Source organism: Aptenodytes patagonicus, chromosome 3 (assembly GCF_965638725.1).
Source record: "Aptenodytes patagonicus chromosome 3, bAptPat1.pri.cur, whole genome shotgun sequence".
Classification (NCBI taxonomy): Eukaryota; Metazoa; Chordata; class Aves; order Sphenisciformes; family Spheniscidae; genus Aptenodytes; species Aptenodytes patagonicus.
This window is the reverse complement of record NC_134951.1, coordinates 103,455,525-103,473,956: the sequence shown is the minus strand read 5'-3', so window position 1 is coordinate 103,473,956 and position 18,432 is coordinate 103,455,525. Positions and strand designations below refer to the sequence as shown.

The window sequence follows — 18,432 nt, the reverse complement described above, 5'->3', positions numbered from 1 at the left end:
TACTTGTATAGGAACAGCTAAAACGCTGTGTGGCAAATGAATTTTTTTTTCAGCATTTGCATTATAAGAAATGTGTGGAAATGTTTGGCTGAATGGGTTATAGCAGCAGATTCCATATGCTTTCCCTTCATGGGCCAAAAAGCATATTTGCATATAGAACTGCAGTTGAATGACTCGATGCTTGTTTCCTTTCAGTGCTGAAGCAGTTAGAAACCTTCTCACGGTAAGTGCAACTCCATTGGGAATGAGTTAACTGCAACTGCTAAAATTAGAACGTGATCTTTAGCTGTTACCAGCAGACATTGCTTCCTTTTTGCTGATAGAATGATTTGAGAGGCATCCCTGTGGCAGCATTATATAGGCAATTTTCATATTCTTCACTTCATGTTCTGTTTCCAAAAGGAGAAGCTTCCCTTGATTTGTTGAGGGTACTACATAAGGATATCACAATTGCTGTGATAATTACTTGATACCACGCATTTTTGTTTATGCATGTCTCATAGCACACACAAAAAGCTTAAAAACTAAAGCTGCATGTTGAGAAAGAAGAGAATGTGAGGCTGACAACCAGCTTCAGGAAAGTGTTGAGTCTTGCCTTGCCATCAGTGGTCCGGTTCTCTTGCAGAAGTGGGGGAGAGTAGTGCTAGTGCTCACAGCCCTTCATGCCCCTGCATATACTGTTAGCACTCTTTGCATTATAGCTTTATCAGTGTAAACCCTAACCTGTACCTTTAAAAGCAAACTGAAAACCCAGGTGAACCAAACCCTTCTAAGTATCACCAATATTAAGAGTTGTGAGTGACCTGCCCTTGACCCTTCTCCCTCCCACACGTGTTTTAATCGATGCTTAGACAAGGTCAGGCACAGTGTTTGAGTTACCACTTGTAGCACATGGCTGGGAGAAAAGGGAAAAGTGGAGGAGTAAGTCTCCAGTGCCCAGGGTCTGCTTCACAGCGCATAGGTGCAGGTCTCGATCAAAGTCAGAGTTCCAGTGCTAACTGCTCTGCTCCTTCTTCCTCTTCACATGTGCAAATCATATCACAGAAACATTCATAGATATGTTTGGGTTTTTTTTTCAGTTGTCCCCAACTGTGCAAAAAGATTTGTGCACCAAAAAAAGTACTTTTAATATACACTTGGGGATGCCCTCTGCTTTTCATAAAGATGAGGCAATTTGATTTGAATTGAACTTCGCCATACTTGGATCCAGGGCATAGTGCATTTTCATTTCTTACCTTCATGGTGCTGTGGCCATTAGACCCCGACCCTGTAACCTGAAGGCATGAAGACTCCTGGCTGCACCCTTGGAGCATCAGCTGCAAGCCTGAGAATGTGATGCACCAGCTACTATCCTCTAACCAAAAAATCAGCCTCTAAGGATGTAATTTTCTGGTTCCTTTACTTTTGCTGTGTTATATAGTTGTCATACATCTTGAAAAGCGAGGATTACAGAATATATCCCTTAGAATTATATCTAATCCTCCCCGATAGGATTGCAAGTATCTTATTGATTGGCTGCAGCTGAGTACAGGTGAGCTGGCAACCATTTCCAGTCACTGTGATAATACTGCACATTGGGAATCTAGGGAGGAACTATCCTTGCTACAGTTCAGGAGCGGTCCTACTTGCCTGGCTACTGCTCAAAGTTGTTATATACTCATGAGAGTGAAAAAACATAGTCTAATAGTTTCTGTGAGCTGTTATTTTGACCTTATTTAGCATGGACTATTCATGAATGCTGCGCACTGTTCACACCTTGTAAATCATACTTCTCTGAGCTCTAGCTGAGGTACTGTGATACAGAATCACAACCAGTCGTATAGAAACTAGATCATAATCTCTTGCCATTTGTTTCTCATTGAGCAGTTTTCATTGACCTACAGATATTTTCTTTCACTATTTATCTACATGAGTTTTTCCTCTGGCTCCTTTTACGATACCTGCTGCATTCAGCTCTGGGGCCCCCAACATAAGAAGGACATGGACCCGTTGGAGCAAGTGCAGAGGAGGGCCACGAAGATGATCAGAGGGCTGGAGCACCTCTCCTCTGAAGACAGGCTGAGAGAATTGGGGTTGTTCAGCGTGGAGAAGAGAAGGCTCCGAGGAGACCTTATAGCAGCTTTCCAGTACCTGAAGGGGGCCTACAGGCAATCTGGAGAGGGACTTTTTACAAGGGCATGTAGCGATAGGACAAGGGGTAATGGCTTTAAACTGAAAGAGGGTAGATTTAGATTAGATACAAGGAAGAAATTCTTCACTATGAGTGTGGTGAGGCACTGGAACAGGTTGCCCAGAGAAGTTGTGGATGCCCCATCCCTGGAAGTGTTCAAGGCCAGGTTGGATGGGGCTTTGAGCAACCTGGTCTAGTGGAAGGAGTCCCTGCCCATGGCAGGGGGGTTGGAACTAGATGGTCTTTAAGGTCCCTTCCAACCCAAACCATTCTATGATTCTAAAGTCAAAGTAACACTACTATGATAGTGGAAAAGTTTCTTTTTAAAACGGGGATCATTCCATGAAGCTAAAATCAACTCATTTGAAGAATGTGAATATTTTTTTAACATATAAAAGGAATAATAGATATATACATGGAAAACATGTACGTAACAACACCCAAAGTTCAGTATAAGTTGTGCCATTAGTTAGAGCTGGTAGGTTTGAAGAGCATATGATATTAAGAGCTTTGCTTTGTCAGTCTTCAGAACAAATGAAATAAAACCATTTTGGTTTGGAGCTATGTATTAATCTTCTCACAGTTCCAAGATGAAGTTTCAGTGACATTGTAGTAAGCTACTCACACTGTTTAAAGCTACATGGTAAGGGAAGGATGTTGTAGTGGTTGGAGTGCTTACGTAGGACTTGGGAAAATGTGATTCAGTTCCCTGCTCCCTCACAGACTTCCCTTGAGACCTCCAGCAGGTCTTTTAAGTCCATATCTCCAAGCATTTAGATGCCTAACTCCTCATATCAAAATTAACAAGGTGCCTAAATACTTTCTTTGTTGAAGATTTGGAGGCAATTGTTAATGTACCCTCTGTTCTTTGCCTGAAGAATCAGTTGAAGAGTACTTTATTCTGTCACAGGGCTGTTGTATGTGGAGCGGGTCAGAAGCCTTGCAGGGGATCTTTCAGAGAAAGCTTTTTACCTTTATTGGTAATAAAATCTCATGGAAATGCTGCCCACAGGAGTCCAGAAGCTGCTGACTGAAACTGGGTGATTTGTTAGTTTCAGAGGTGTCTCCACTGATTAGCAGGTGAAAATTAGTTAGTGCACAGCTTCGGTGATGACCGCAGGGAGACTGAGGCTAAGAACGGATGGTTGTAAATGACCTAGTTACTGCTGCCTGAAAAGTCACACCGTTGGATCTTGTAAAATGATCTTGTCTGATCCTACCCTGTTGTGAGCAGAAATTCAAATATGCTGCCTCTCTATGGTGGCTTAGATACCAAAGTATATTTTGCAATTGCGTCTTAGGTAGGAGCTTGAATGTGTTTAATTCACATGACTCAGCTAAAGAGCAGTGACACATTTAGAGGTGTTACTCAACCACTTGCAATCTTCTCCGCTCCCCTTGACAAAAGTAATTTCACATTCAGAGAGTAGCTGCAGAAGTAGCCAGAGCATTTTATGTTTGGGAAGGGAAATATAATTTCTGAAATGAGACTTTTTGCAAAATTTTATTATCTTGGGAAACTTGGGGGAAAAAAAAAAGAAATGAAACCTGGGAATGATAATAAATGCATTAAGGATTGTCTTAAACACAGATGTTGGTGGAGAAGCTCCTGTATAAGTACTTAACTTTTCCAAAAACCTCATTCACTTTGTTAGACGTTCCAGACCCAGTTCAGCAAAGCTCTTAAATGCATGCCTGACTCCCACTGAGTGCAGTCAGTCAGCTAGAGTACATCACCTAGGCAGTTACACACCTTATATGTCAGATGTTAAATTGGGATGTCGTGCAATTCTTTTAACCTGTTTTCTTACAGTTCTTGACAAATTTTGAATTTCCTGCAGTATGGATGGCCATTTCAAAAGGTTTTCCTTCAGAAGCTGTCTGTTGTGTTTGTGCAGAGGATTTGATGTAGCTGAACCCAATCCTCTTTACAGGATGTTTTAACTGAAGGTCTTAGGGCTTAGCTTTTTGTTAGCTTGCTGCTCAGCTTTTTCCTAAATCCACATCCCCAGTGGGAATGTGTCAGCTTGTAATATTTGGTCGTCTTCTGCTGTGGGAGTTAAAACCAATTTGGTTTTGAACAAGAAGAAATTTTTCTATAAGGTATCTTTGTATGGGAAGCCAATTTCTCTTTCGAAGCCTTGGGAAACGTACAAAATAACAATAAAAATGTTAACTTGTCAGACCAGCATAGTCGTCTTCATATTTAAGTATCAAAGAAAAGATAAAGACAAGATTAATTACACAGTTGTTACCTATAGCAAGGCTAGAGTAACACTAGTTTAGGGCTAAAATTAATGTACTTTCACCTTTCCTAAACCACAGAGGTTTATTGCATTAGATCTTAGCTGTTGATGATTTTAATCTTCAAATAGTGCACAGTATCAGTCTTAAGAGATCTTTTTCCCTTTTTACAATTTCTGTGCTATGTGAGCAATAGTTATTAGTGGAAGCTGGACACAGGGTTAAGAATTATTTCATCTGAAGGTAGAGAAACACACAGCAATGATCTGAATGCAGATAAAGAAACTAGGCAAGTCCTGTAGTGACCGCACTGTTGTTAAAGTTAAATAGCAAAGAAGATGCTAAAACTGTACTGTGGTGAATATGTTCAAAAATATAATGTCAGTGATCCTCACAGTCTTAAAATTCACACAGAACTACCCACTAACTTTCATTTATAAGTTGTCCTGTATCGGATTCTTCATTTAAAATTACAGATAGATGACTTAATTCTGAGCTAGTTTATATTTCAGTGTATCTATTTAATAATTTATTCTTATAATTTTCCTCTGATAGGTTGTCGTTTTGTTTTTTTTTTTTAACTCATTAAGATCTTTTAAATGCATGACCCTCTGGCATTAATGTAAGTAAAGCTGTGGAGAAACAAATGTTAGTTGGTCTCTTTTTGTGAAAAAGCTTGGCTAAGTAACTACATAGGTATTTTAAATGTAAAATACTAAAGAGAACAATGACTGTGACTGTGAAAGCCAATCACAGAGATAACTATAAGTTCTTGTCAAACATCTAAGGAGATGTGGCTGGCTGTTTTCCTTACTTGTGCTATGGACAGAGGCTAAAATATTTACCTGACAAAATACAGTAAGTGTCGTTCTAGTGGAAAAAGCACAGATCTGCACTTTAAAAGTCTTAACTTGCCTCTGTTGCTTGATGTGAGACACCAGACAATCATTTAACATCTGAGTAGCTCCACCTTTTTGTCTGTAAACTTGAATAATATTGATGTATACCTACTCTTAAGGTTGCTGTGGAGTTTTTAATTAAGCAGTCCAGCAAGCACTATGAGATACTGATATGGAAAGTGCTGGCCATAAGAGTGGAGAGCAGGATGAGTGGCAGAAAATGAACCTGAAATAGACTTTTGGTAATGTGAATATGAAAAAAACAAAGTGAAAATCCAATCTTAGAAATGAAGCTGACCTTAGAAATTAGCATCAAATCATTCTGTGGCAAAGCTTTCCTCTGTTGATGCCACAGTACAGATTTCTAATCCATAGTCTGCGTCGGAGCTTCTGTGTGTAGAGTAAGTGCTGGTTATGCAAGAGATTGATGGTGCAGAGCAGAGCTCCAGGGGATGTTTTTTGTGAGGGAACTTTTTCTTTCCAACTGTTTCTGGTAAGAATGATTTTGATTTTCAGCCCTTGCTTAATAGCAAGTAGCCAGAATGCCAAGAAGCTCATCCAAATATACTGTATTGGAACATATATTATTCCAGGAAAAGTATATGCATAATTGATAAAGAGAAAAATATTGTCAATTCTTTTGAGCCTCAGGTAATATTATAAGCTGTAATACTGTAAACACGGTGTCCAGGCCAAAAACCTCAGATGAAACCTACCCTGAAGTAATGGAACAAGATAAGGAAAGAAAGAAACAAAAATACTAATAAAAAGCCATACAGAAAGTTTTGTGTTAAAACAGTTCTCCTAAAAAATAAAATACTAAAGGAGTTAAGATGAGCTGTTTAAGGTGTGTCAAAGTTGGAAACAGGAACAAAAGTAAATGATCTTTTTTTTTTCCCCTATGGAGCATATAATGGAAAGTTTTCTGTTATCTTGCACTTAGATAAGCTTATTTAATTAACACAATATTTTTGAAAATTTTCAACACAGTATTTAATGTTGCTGGGGAAATGACACTTAATGCTTGTAGCCCAAGGCCAGAAACAGAAATTGTATATTCTGAGCATTTTTGTCATCTTAAAGTCTGGGATAACACTAGAATTGTGAATTAATATGCAGGATGTTTGGGGAATAGTTGAAAGCAACATTGCATTCCACTCTTAGCCAGCTCTGATGCATCTTCTCTCCAATTTTTTGCCTGTCTCAGGAAGAAAAATATGCTGCCATGTGGGTAATATTTTCATGTAATAGCGGGTGATGTTTAATCAATATACAGAGTGGCCATCCTTCCGCAGAATAACTAGATGGTAATGAAAATTTCTATTGGTAGAGTATGAAGTTATGTAGCATAGGAATTCATCCACACCCTGCTGATATAGCTAGGAAGAATAAATGAGTTGCTTTGAGATCTTCTGGTGTTTGTGCCTGTGAGCTGTAGAAGGCTTTCTGGCTCCTTGGATTCCCAGGGTGCCTATGTATTGACAAATTTGCAGTGATCTTGTGTGTGCATTCATGGGGAGGAGAGGTTAAGCAACTCTTTCTTTCATACAGCAGGCTTCATGCCTTAAAATATCTGAAGTCGATGGTACTAGGGAGAGGCTAATGAAATTCAGATAAGGTGCAGAGCAGATGTCCCATAGCTCAGGTTACAAGTCTATTGAAGCCTGAGCCATTGTTTTGTTTTGAGGAGTATGAATAATTTACTTTTTGCCCATTCCATCGAGCTACTTTTGCTAGGTCTTATCAGTTCTAATCCGTTCTACAAAGCTGGGCGCTGTGGTGAAACGCCGTGAATCAAAAGACAGGCCTTTCTTCCTTCTTCAAGGGGAAAAAACTGTCTGTCTGAGGAACACGGCTCTGAGCGTGCCTCTACCATAGTCACTGCTGTGTGGTGTGTAAAATAAGATAATGTCACTGCTGAGTTAACAAAGCTCCACTCAAGATGCAGGGCAAGTCCTGAGCTACTTAATCCACGTTGAGCTCTGTGGTGTCCATCATTCCTACCAACTAGATCAAGGGTTTTTTTTAAACTGTGCCTACCACAGATCAGTCTGGTAGGGCCTCTGTGCCGCCGGCTTCTGCGAGAAGTCAGCATTGCACCGAAACCGATGTGTAATCGTTTTTGTCCAGGCCATCTGCAGTAGGTAACCTTAGTCTCCTGGTCGTAAGTACCATGCTTACAGATGAACTGGGAGGATAATTTCATTGCTGATTGTTAAGATTTAGATTTAGTCATCATGTGATGACTGCTGTATGACAGCGTCTATTTATAATGTTTTAGGGGTTAAAAGTTTTTCTCAGTTCCAGCATTCAACTGAAAAGTGAATAGTAGTGCTGAGAATAAGACTTTGCACTTCTTTAATTCCACTTCTCCTAGCATCCTCAACCACTTTAAAATATTAATGAAATATGCCATTTTCAGGGGAAATGAAAGCATGGAAAAATCTGTTGAACGAGGTGATTTTTCTAAAAGCCATGCCAGTTGTTTGCAGTAAAACTGGATATAAATAATTTCAGTAACGGGTAAGGTTCCTGTTGTTCCAGGCACTCTAAAAAATGCACACAAAGAGATGGTTTCTGCTCCGAGGAGATTTTGATCGGAGTAGATTTTAAATCAGCAGCAGGTGGAAAGAGACAGAGAGGTGGCTTGTGCCATGCAATACGTCAGGCATGACACAGTCATAGAAGTCTGTGCTTTAAACACTTGACCTGGATTTTTCCTCCCAGTAAAGAAAACGCTCAAACCCCACTATTTATTCCTTTATATATACACATAGTAGCTATAAGCTGTTGCTCGGAAACACAAAACATCAGAGAAGCCCTCAAGGTGGTGCAATGCTTGAAAATACTATATTAAGCTGCTTAGGAAGATCTGACATGGTAATTTGTAACTGGTGTGTCTATAAATTATTGTTCATAGAGAACGGTTTTGCTCTGTAAATATTGATGCCAGATTGGAAGACAAACACCAGCAAAGGAAAACATTTCCTTTCTAGGAGGAGAAAAATAAGACAAGCTCTTAAAACATTTAAATGATGTTGGCATGTCTACAGCAGCACCTCTTTAATCTTACAAAGGTTGTACCACTCTATCTGTCATCTGTATGAGTTTTATAAAGCAACTAAGGGGCTCATGGCAACTGCTTTCCGGTAGCCCGATGCTTATTAAAACACTTCTGATTTGTTTTATAAATAAACATTTCACAAAGGAGCTTATTTTTAAAAGGCGTATCAGTGTCAATCTACTTCTGCCTTCCAAATATATTTCTCCTAGTTTCTGTCATTTTGAGGTTAGATTAAAACTTTAATGGAATATAGGTAAGCTTTAGCCTCAAATTGCTGAGGGGGGGGGGGGAAGTCTAAACCAGCAAGCCAAATAGTTAAATAAAATACTTCTCATTTCCACACAGGTAGAAATGTAGGAAGTGCTGCGAGTCATTCAGTCTCTCTGTAGCCTGTCAGGTTTCTAAGGATCTGTGTCTACAGCTTCATCCCAGTTAAATTCTCTTTGAGCAGACTCAGCATTGCACACATTTTGGCCTTTCACTTTGTTTAAAAGCCTGTTGAAATTAATAGAAAGCCTATCAGCCTCCTAAGATAGTGCCCCCTCTTGTAATTTAATCCACTGAATAGTTATAGTGTACCTCTGGATACAAGAAGCCCTCAGAGAAATGAGTGATAATTAGGTCTAATAACCCCCAAGGAATGATGGTTATGTTTTAAACAGTTGTTTTTGCTAACTGGCCTTGAGCTTGCACTGAAAATTTACATTGCACAAAATTTACATTGCCCTGGAGCAGCAGCAACTTCACAAATCTTTATCTAGAAGACTTTTTTTTTAAGTTTAGTTTTTCTCTCTGAATGTCTTGATGGTTAGACTGATTGCAAGTTTCGCATAAAACCTGTGCGAGAATGCAAAATCCTGCCTTGCTGTAGTTAATGTCTAAAACTCCACCTTCTTCCAGGGTTGGCAGTATTTTGTGCACCTGGCACATTTACGTTGCTGTTTACAATTGGCAAGTCATACCAGAATACTTCACCCCAATCTAGAGATTAGGTGGAATTTCAGCTATGATTGTCCAGGGAATCAGTTCTCTCATGCCTGCTGCCATGTATTATTATTGGGCAATAATACATTTCCACAGCACTAGGTCTTTGTACATAAGGATGTTGCTCAAATGGCATCAGTCTAAGAAAGACTTGGGCAAAAAGATCAAACTAATTTAGGTAGAGCATGAAACTTAATATTATGCCCTTCAGCTGAAAACTCTGTAGCCAGGTTTGTATTAGGTCCTTAATATATTTTTAGTGGAAACAGAGCATCAAAAGAGCTTCTGGACCTTGGTATTTAAGAAGGGTTAGGGACATCTCAAAAGTGTGTGTGTGTTGGGGGCGATTCCCCTTCATAGGAAAATGTTTGTTTCTTTCCATTCACTTTCAAAACAAGGTTTGTCATCTGCTAAAATTTCAGCGGGCCTTTACATGGAATTAATTTCTCTCATAGTAAAAACTTCTGCCATAACTTGAATTTATTTAGTATTACTTCTTAAGTACCATTGGTATAGCCAAATATGTGTGATGACTCCAGTCATCACAACTCTGAGTCTAATGCAGAGGAGGCAAGACCGATGCGCAACAGTTTATATATAGAAGCAGTAACAGACAGATACGCCTGATATCAACAGAGCTAAAGCAAGTAATGACTTTAACTCCTATTAGAAAAGGCTTGAAAACCACATTCTTGACTAACATCAACTGAAGGTCACCTTTCTTTATTTTATTCAAGTTTAAAAATTGCTGCTGTTTTAACGCGTGGTATAATTAGAGCAGGGGTCTTTGAGTCAGCTTTTATAAATGAGAAATTTTGTTACCAGCTATCCTATTCCTGAGAAATCTGGACATAACAGATTATATAGGATTGTGCTTAACTTCACCAGATGGTTAGTTACGTGGAATTCACTTAGATCCTGAGAAAGGGTTGGTTCCTTGAAATGGTTTGCCTGATTAAATTTAAGCGTGGCATGAGTGCCCTATACAGCCCAACTATTATTTCTACCCAGTAGGTGCCAGTCTGTGTACGAAACTTGCAAAGAGAAGACAGGTCTTAATAGTCTGTGGTACTTACGTACATTTCTATATTTCCCGGAATAGGTGCCAGGGGTCTTGCGTACCTTTACCTGCAGTTACTAATTGAAGTATCATGCAGACATAAAGAATTTGTCTTATTCCTACATGAGCAGCAGTGCATCGCATTTGACATAAAAATGAGCACAGTGGGCTTTACATACCAATCACCTATTAAAAGTTTGATTCATTCTCATACCTTTGGTCTCAGGAGGACTAGAAATACTGTGCAAAGGCTTTAAAATACTTTTTCATTCGCATTTCAAATGAAGTCTGTAACGCATCATACTTCAAGCACTAGTACAAAAGTCAAAGGAAAAAGCAGGGGAAAACGGCAATTACTCTTTCATAACAACTGCAAAGGATGTTATCAACGCTACAGATATTAAAGCCATTTACTTGCCATCACCAAATAAAAGCTTTATGTAGTTAAAACATATGGCTGGTATTAACTGAAGAAGGGACAGGAAATTGAACATTAAAGGTGACTCTGCCCTTAATTCACTGTGTTGTTGGGGGAGGGACGAGAGCGTGTTGAAGTGCTCTGAGCGAAAGGGCCACCGACAGCCTTATCTTTGAATTTCCTGCCTTTCATCAGCTACTATTACAACCTGCATGTTTAAGTCTTAAAAAAAACTCTGAAGCATTATAAAACCTGATCAGTGCCTCTCAAAAACCTTGACTGTATTTAGATGCTAAATTCTTCAGTGTAAAGAATCAGTTCCCTCCACCCTCTATATTTTTTGCAGTAAAAAGAACAGTTTTGGCTTTTAATGAAATGGTTGTTTAAGTATTACGTTTGATGAAGGCAGTGGAAATTTCCATTCTTCCCATTTTATTTCTGAAAGGCTATGTCCCAGAAAGCTAATTTCTGGAAGTATTTTCACAATCCTGTTGCAATAGAAGTGCTGGTTTGTCTTTTTGGAGTGCGTACCAGATTAGTTGTTCTGACAGTCTATATAGAGCTACTTTTATTTATACTAAGTGAAGAGTTGACTCTTTTTGTAGTTTGCTTGATGTAATGCTGATGACTCCTCCTTTTTCGTTCTGCCTTTTTTCATGCTAGTTTCGAACCCGTATTTAATGAGAATAACTACATCTTTTGACTTTACTGTCCCTACCCAATAATCACAAATTGTAATCACAAATACTTTACTGTCCTTACATTTAGTGTCAGCTGCAAATTGCTTTCATTAGTAGGAACTTCTTGGCTGTTTATGAAGTTGCCAGATTAAAAATTCAAAAGGGCAAACTATTATCTAACATTTTTGTAAACCATGGGCTTCTCAAATGATTAATGACCACATTCGTCCTGAAAATAAATACAAAGTTTTGCAAACAAATATATCAAGAGGGATCCAGTTCTGTAAGCTTTTGCTGGAATGATCCCCATTAATAATCAGTGTGGGTAACAGCCATTGTCTAATCACATGAATTTACAAAACCTAGCTGTCTTATTACTTTAGAAATACGTGTTTCTACCAGTCTCAGGTTACATTTTTACGATTCTACCATTCTGGAAGGTATGCAGAATCTTGTCAATCAGTTGAATATCTTTTTAGGCCTAATTAAAGATGACCATGTAAAGTAAGTACTCAAACAGTAAGTCTGTGTCTCTGTGGGATTGTGTGAAAAGCCTAAACTTCACTTTCTGGCGATTCATTTCCTTTTCTTTTGCTGTGCTTATTACTGAATGATGCTAAATCCTAATTTGGCATTCCAGGCCATGAGATGCTGATGACATCCTGCTTTCAGGCAGCTAAAATGAATACTTCTCTCCACCTTTTAAATATATTAACCAAAATAGATGTGTTTTTGAGGCTCCCTTTAACCTCTAAGAGCACAGTATGTTCTCCTGTTTTTTGGCTTTTTGTTTTGTCTATGTTCTCTTCTGTGGCCCAGTTACTCAACTGGAAGCTTATATTCCTGGGGAATACTCAACCAGTAACTAAATACGTGTTTGAAATTTAATATGCAAATTATCATTTTAGTATTCAATAGAATTTATGTTAAGGTGATCCTGTATTTTCAATGTCACGTGCCACCATTTTTCAGTTTCAGAGTTAACAGCCCATTAAGGTGAAAGGGACAAATCACTTCTTGAGTTACCATCTCAAAGCCTTGATGCAGGTAGACACATCATCACCCTGTAGTTTGTACTCAGGTCACATTTTCAACTTGGAAGGTTTGTATTAGAAAGCCTGGTCTGATTTAGTGTTAGAGGCCCCAGTTTGCTTTAATTCATTTCCGTAAGCTCAAAATCTCTGTAATTTATAAAACTACCTAAACGAAAGCTGGGAATTCTGAGTGAATTCAGAAAATGGGTAATTTTCCAGTAACATCTAATATTCAGGACTCTGCCAATGAAGGTGGTTCTTGACATACTCTGTGTGTGTCATTTCTGTGTTTTCTGATACTCTACTCTGGATACACTCAGCATTGTGGTTATTGGTTTCTCTATATAATAGCGAGAGATAGCAGTTGGAACATAAGAAAGCTGTTTGCTTCAGAATTAACCATCCTTGGATGTATAAGATTACAATACAAACAACATGGCTACCTGTAGTTAATATGTATGATTTATGATCTAAAAGTCTAAAATTAAAGTGAATTTACTGGACCTGAAAGGCACTAGTACAAAAAGCCCAGAGATTCGGGTCATCCTTTATCTGCAGTACTGATACAGTGCAAATAACAATTGCTCCCAGTCCACCACTTTTAAAGAGGTAACACATTCACTTGGGTGCTAATGAAGTTCTTTCTTCTGTGGTCCTTCATTCCTGTATTGATATCATATGTGAGGATTCACCATTTGAGCATTCTGGCCCAAGATTTCATATAACTAAACGTTACTGTCCAAATATTGTCTAACACCAACTCGCTTTTCACTGAGCAATTACCAGTTACTAGTTGGAGACAACTGAGTTACTAGTTGGAGACAACTGTGAATCATCAGTTGATGGACAGGGCTCACTCTTGTTGACTGCAAGTCTCTTTTCCATGAACTAGCCTTCCTGCTCTGGTAAGAGTATTTGTTATGTTTGTTACGGGCTCTTGAGCGGTCTTCTGTTAAAGACTGAGTTTTATCTCTTCTGTTGTCTCTCTCTTCTTTCCCTCCTTTCCTCCTTCCCTCCTTACAGAAAAATCCGTAAGAAGTTCACCAGGTCACAGCTGAAAAGAGCTTCCAGAACACCTTGTTCCCCGATCATTGCAAAGACAAACTCATTCATGAACAATAGGCAGGCACGAACAGAGCCAGGAACCATCATGCACTGAAGATATAACAGCATCAGCACCATAATCATGTCAGAATCATGTTTAATTGTGAATGCGGATACAACAGGACCTTTCACATCTTCTTCAGGACAGAAACACCGTACGGACAGATTGTGGCTGGGTTCTGTGTTCTGGGCAGGATCCAACAGCAGCCCTTGTTTTCCCTCGTCTCTGCAAAGGCTACTTCTGGTTCACTGTGCAGGCCTGTCCTGGATTGTCCTGCTATTCCCTCCATTCCCAGTCATCAGCATTGACTGGTCAGGGAGGGACTGTTTGCACTGACCACGCTGAAGGAGTATGGATGCAGAGTCCACCCACCACATTTGTCTATGCCTTCTAGTGGCTTGATAAAAAAAAATGCAGCTTTCAAAACTATTGCAGTGTCTTTAAAGTGGGATTTAGCCTTAAGGGGCTTGCATTTTCAAAAACAGCTGCAAACTTTGGGTGTTTGTATTTTTCAGTATTGGCTTGAGTCACGTTGGATTTGATTTTCTGAAGTGCTGAGCATTCAGACCCTGAAATGAGGACAAGGAGTTGTTTAGCAGTTCTGAAACTTAGACTGAATTAGGAAGTGCCCATAATTAGTGGCCAATTTTCAAAATGCTGGCCATGTTAGCTTTGGTTGAAATCTTGAAAAGTATTATGTGTGGCAGTGAACATCCAGCTGGACTAGTTGCATGTGTAGGAACTGGTCCCATTGTCTATATATTTGCAAGCATCCACCTATTTCTTTGGGTATTTTTTGCATTTCTTGAAGCCTATTCTGAATAGGGAAAACCAGCAGAACGCCATTCCCAGGAAAACATGAAGAAATAGAGTATTTCCTATTAGAAATGTCTCTCCACAAAATAATTTCTACATTTTGATACGTCTGGATAAACAGATGTCTTGCGGAATGCTTTGAAGTTCATAATTGTAAGGCTACAGGTGGATACTTACCATGGAGAGATGATGTGCCTTTTGAAACTACTTGTAGGAAACTGTCAGTCCCCCTGAAAGTGGGAACGGCAACAGAGGCAGGTCTTTTTTCTACTCAGGTACTTACAGGTGAACAATCTCTGCCCTACTTTGAAATCAAGAGGCAACCAGTGTGTAGCACTGCTGTATACCCAACCTAGTTGGGATATGTTGATTATCTGAGGCAAGTTATATCCTTCAATAGGTTTGGTTTCCGTATGGCTTTTTAAGAGGTAGTCAGACACTGAACACGTCATAGTAAGCTGAGATGAGTTTCAAGATTTTTTTTTTCTCTCTTTACTAGGTAGCTCTAACAGTATAGTATAGATGTGAGGTTTTCATCCAGTTGTGGAGGTGCCCTCAGCTCTGTGGTTAGAAAGACAAAGATGTCAGTGGTGTCTCATACCTCTGGGTGATTCCCCCAAAATTATTTCCCCCCCATGCGATTTATGGTTTCAGCCTGAAAGAGCATCTGTGATCTCAGCCTATAACTAGCCATACTCTCCGTGTAGGATTTTGAGCTCTTGAGACAGTGACCTAGATGCTTCTTCAAAAAAGAAAGCACCTTGACCTCTGGAAGGGACTTGCTGATGATTTTCTGGAGTGATGGATCCAGGTCTTATCCACTGTCCTTCACCAGCAAGAAAAGAGTGAATATGAAGGAGAGATTATGACACGAAGTGCTCCTAGTACCCTGAGCACCCGAGTGAATGTCACTGATTTGGACACAATTGGAGAAGACCTGGGATTCATCTGCTTACAGTTCTTTCCAGTAGCCACTAAAGTGTGCAGCCCTAGGAGTCTCTTCTAGCCACATGATCTGCTTTTTCCTCACAACAGGAGGGCTTTTCATCAGATAACTGAGCGGAGACAACCTATTCTTATTAGTAAGAATTGCCTTTATTAACTACGACATATGGAAACACCTTCTGTATAATAGCTTCCTCACCCATTAAAATAAAGAAAACATGATTATTCAGCAATCTGTTTGACTGAAAATATGAAAAACATGAATAGAAAGAGCTTTGTCTCCCTCAGGCATCAGTGAAATCACACACAGCAGACTCATTTTCAAAGTGTCATTAGCTGTAAGGTGGTGAATCTTTTACCCTGCCTTATTAAGCTTGTACTCAAATTATTTCTTTTAGTCAGTGTGCCACGGTGTCTAGCCAGTATTTTGTAAAATCACTGTGTGTTTCTGCGTTTGAGAAAAGTATTAGTATCCGTAATAGTCTGACGTGAAGTCATTTTTTCTTCTTTCCCTCGGAGGAGAGAGAGATTGGTAACATGACTCCCTGTTACGCAGCCAGCTGCCTGATACTGCTATCTTTTGCATCAAATAGCCAAGGCAAGAAGAAAGAATCCTTCCTTGCAGCTTCAAGCTGAGCTGCTTCATCTGGATACACTGGAAATAATGCTGTGCCCCTGCCTGGCAGAGTCATTTCACAGGTTGCAATAGCCGACCCTTGGGGCGGGTAAGGCACGGAGGAGCTGATTGCTGGAATAACTTCTGCTCTGTCTTTAAACTGTTTCGCATGCAGCTGCACAGAGACTTTCCCTCCCCCAAAATGCACACAGTGCAGAGAGAAACTGCATGCCGTGTATTGCACCTTTGTCTTTACTTGCTCTCTCTCCATCTTACCCTTCCTGCAAGATGTTCTCCAGAGATGGATACGGGATTTACCTGTGAATTTAAACCGAAAGCGTTGATGGAAGATTAGCTGAAGACATGTTCCTGCTGGGTTTGGGCATAAAGATTTACATTTTTGTAGAAATTGTGACACTCCTTAACACAATGTCATGCAATTCCATGCTTTCTGTTGAGTTAAAGATTTTTCCACTGGCTGTGAGCAAAGATGACACATTCCTGCGTAAACTGTAACAGTATACCCACAGCGAATCAGAGCTCAGTACTGTTTTTATGAAGCTTCCCAAGATAGTTATTTTAAAACTAGCTAACATATATCAGTCATCAACAATGACACTGAGTATAAACATAAACCTCAGAAGCAAGGACAAGAAGTTTGGTACATACCATGGATGTAAGCAAGAGAATCTAGGCAGCATCAGCACTGCATTTGCGATATGATTTATTTTCCTGTTAGCTAAATAAGAAATCTGTCTGAAAATCTGCCTCTCTGCTTACAAATATGGGGCTAGAAAACCATGCAAAATGCACGATCTTCTTGTGTCCAGAGGTCTCATATAAAAAGTAGGAAGATTGTTTTAATGTTTAAAATCTCTGTGTTGCTGATTTCAACTATATAGCTATTCTGCTCTCTTGAAAGATTTTGTATATTGTTTTCAGATTATTTTTAAAGACCACTATTTAGTGATGGAATTTTTGGTTCTGTAGGATGGAAAAATGAGGTTTTGAAATACTTGAGACTGCTTGAAATGTGTTGGTGATCTGAAAACAACATCTTTTAAACCAGTGTTTTGATTAAGGGCAAATATAGCCTTCATTTCTGCAGTCCAGACCTTGCAGAATGTTATGAAAAACTGGGTATTGAAACTAAAATGAAGAACAAACAAGCAGTAGAAATGGTGAAATGGAATCTGCACTTACAGAATGTGCACTTTTATTAATCTAAAGTAAGATATATTTTTTTCAATAAATATAATTTCAACACAGGTACTTTCCTAATTATGAAGGCTTAAATAAAATGGAATGGCTGCGTAGTAGTTTCTGATATAGTCACAGCATAACATGCCACAGCCTTGCGCAGAGAACAATTATAGTCCTTCAGAAACATTATATTATGAAGTACGATATAGTGGACATGGTGTCTTTATATATGTGTACTGCTATGGTAATGGAAGTGTTAGAATTCTCTGGAAATTTCAGCAAAATAATATTCATTTTTCATTTTCTCTTGAAGGTCCTTTATATAAACCTGTGTCTTCATAAGCCAGAGTGGGTGTCAAGAAATCTGAGTTTATATAACTGCACAGTGGAATTTTTTGGAGTAAGTCAGGCCTTTTTTATTCAAATGTTGCATGTTGAGGGAGGAAACCTAATTTTGGAATACATGGGTTTTGGATAAGAGTTTTGAGGTTGTGCTATATAGTGATCAACAAATTTGCAGAATATGCTCCTGTTGCTCATAAAGATTTAACAGTTGGTATTGAAATACAGTATCGATTAAATAAAAAAAAAAGAAGCATTCAAGAGCTGTCTTTTTAAAATTCTGTTGTTTGGACTAAAAGTTAATTTCTCAAGGGAATGGTAAAACTGGGAAGCTCAATGTTGAGTGTTTGAGGATGTGGAGCACCTTAGAATGAAACATAGTACTATTTGATTTGCATTAAAGTGTCTTTGTGTACAAACTTTGTGACTCTTGGCCCTTTTTGCAGGAAACCAAATTTCTGCATTGACACTGTCATCCTATTTTACAGTAGACTTGAATAATCAAGAGACTGAAAATTGATGAGCTGTTTAAACTGCACTGGAGTTAAAGACACAAGTAGTTGAAATGGGGAAGAGGAAAGAAGACTCAAAAGGCAGGGAGAGAGAGACATGAGGTATTGGTCATTGCATTGGAACACTAGAAAACTTCTTAAGGTTGAACTGAAATCTAGGCAAAAGGACTCATAGTCCACAAAAAATACTAGAAGTTACAGTGCATTGCAGTCTCCAGTGCATTGCCCCATCTAAACTTTGCAGGTCGGCATTAGTGTCAAAAACTTTGCATGCTGTTAATTTGGTAGCACCTAGCACTGGTGGCTTCTGTGTGAATATAGGACATAATCCGAATCCTCT

At 39.0% G+C, this 18,432-nt stretch overlaps 1 protein-coding gene across 3 annotated transcripts in view; it reads left to right on the top strand.

Moving 5' to 3' along the window:
• The window catches only part of MTA3 (metastasis associated 1 family member 3), a 145,362-nt gene extending 127,370 nt beyond the window's left edge, over positions 1–17,992 (top strand). The window contains exons 19-20 of one of the 3 annotated variants that reach the window (XM_076334459.1): positions 196–223; positions 13,577–13,645. In XM_076334459.1, coding sequence (XP_076190574.1) covers positions 196–223; positions 13,577–13,588 — 40 coding nt within the window. In that variant the 3' untranslated portion in view covers positions 13,589–13,645. Of the gene's footprint in view, positions 1–195; positions 224–13,576 lie in introns of all 3 variants that reach the window. The other 2 variants (XM_076334458.1, XM_076334460.1) reach the window with 2 other exon arrangements.
• The last annotated feature ends 440 nt before the right edge of the window (positions 17,993–18,432 follow it).